The 660-nt window shown below is 46.7% G+C and overlaps 1 protein-coding gene across 1 annotated transcript; it reads left to right on the top strand.

The window, feature by feature from the left end:
• Positions 1 to 125: 125 nt before the first annotated feature.
• PPTG_11952 (hypothetical protein) lies at positions 126 to 630 on the top strand (the record flags this gene model as incomplete). The annotated part of the gene is made up of 2 exons (XM_008908123.1): positions 126 to 467; positions 547 to 630. Coding segments are annotated over 2 exons (426 nt in total), but the record flags the coding sequence as incomplete, so codon positions are not given.
• Between the last annotated feature and the right edge of the window lie 30 nt (positions 631 to 660).

Genomic DNA, 660 nt, shown 5'->3' with positions numbered 1-660 from the left:
ATTAGTCGCCGAGGTTGCGGCACTACAAGAGGCGGCAAATGCGACTTTCAACGCTCGCTCTGAAGAAAACAAAATAGCTAACAAGAAAGCCAAAGCCTCAAGGGGGTGTAAGTACGTCCATCTTAATGGGATCGGCACCAAGGTCAAGTGTTACTGGTACACAGCAGGGAAATCAGGCAAATGGCGTGAATATCACCACTGTTGACGATGGGGGTACTAGTTCACCTGACAAACATCATGCTGTCAAAAGAAAGCCTCCATCCACAACACCGCGTTCGTCGAAGAAGAAGAAACAGGGAGCTACAGCACAGACCGCACAGAATGAAGCTGCCATGCGTGCTAGGGAAGAGCGACGAGCAATAGCGCGTGAGTATATGCAACTACAGAAACATAGTCGCCGGATTTGGAATGCTAAAGCAAAGCAGCAAACTCAGTATGAGCAAGAGAAACGACAGCACCAACTCGAGGTAAGTTTTGCTAATGCTATATTGTCAATGTCGGAAGTATATCCAGCTGACGGAGCTATGGTGAAATATGTGACTGTAGATTTTAGAGGCCACTCGACTAAGGAATTTACGCGCCTCTAAGAAGAAACCAATGGAGCGCAAGAAATACGAATTGGATGACCCAGTAGCTACACATGATTTGCTAAAGATGACA

The sequence above is a fragment of the Phytophthora parasitica genome (assembly GCF_000247585.1).
Source record: "Phytophthora parasitica INRA-310 unplaced genomic scaffold supercont2.29, whole genome shotgun sequence".
NCBI lineage: Eukaryota > Oomycota > Peronosporomycetes > Peronosporales > Peronosporaceae > Phytophthora > Phytophthora nicotianae.
The sequence above is the reverse complement of the archived record's forward strand: the minus strand, read 5'-3'. Positions and strand labels throughout refer to the sequence as shown.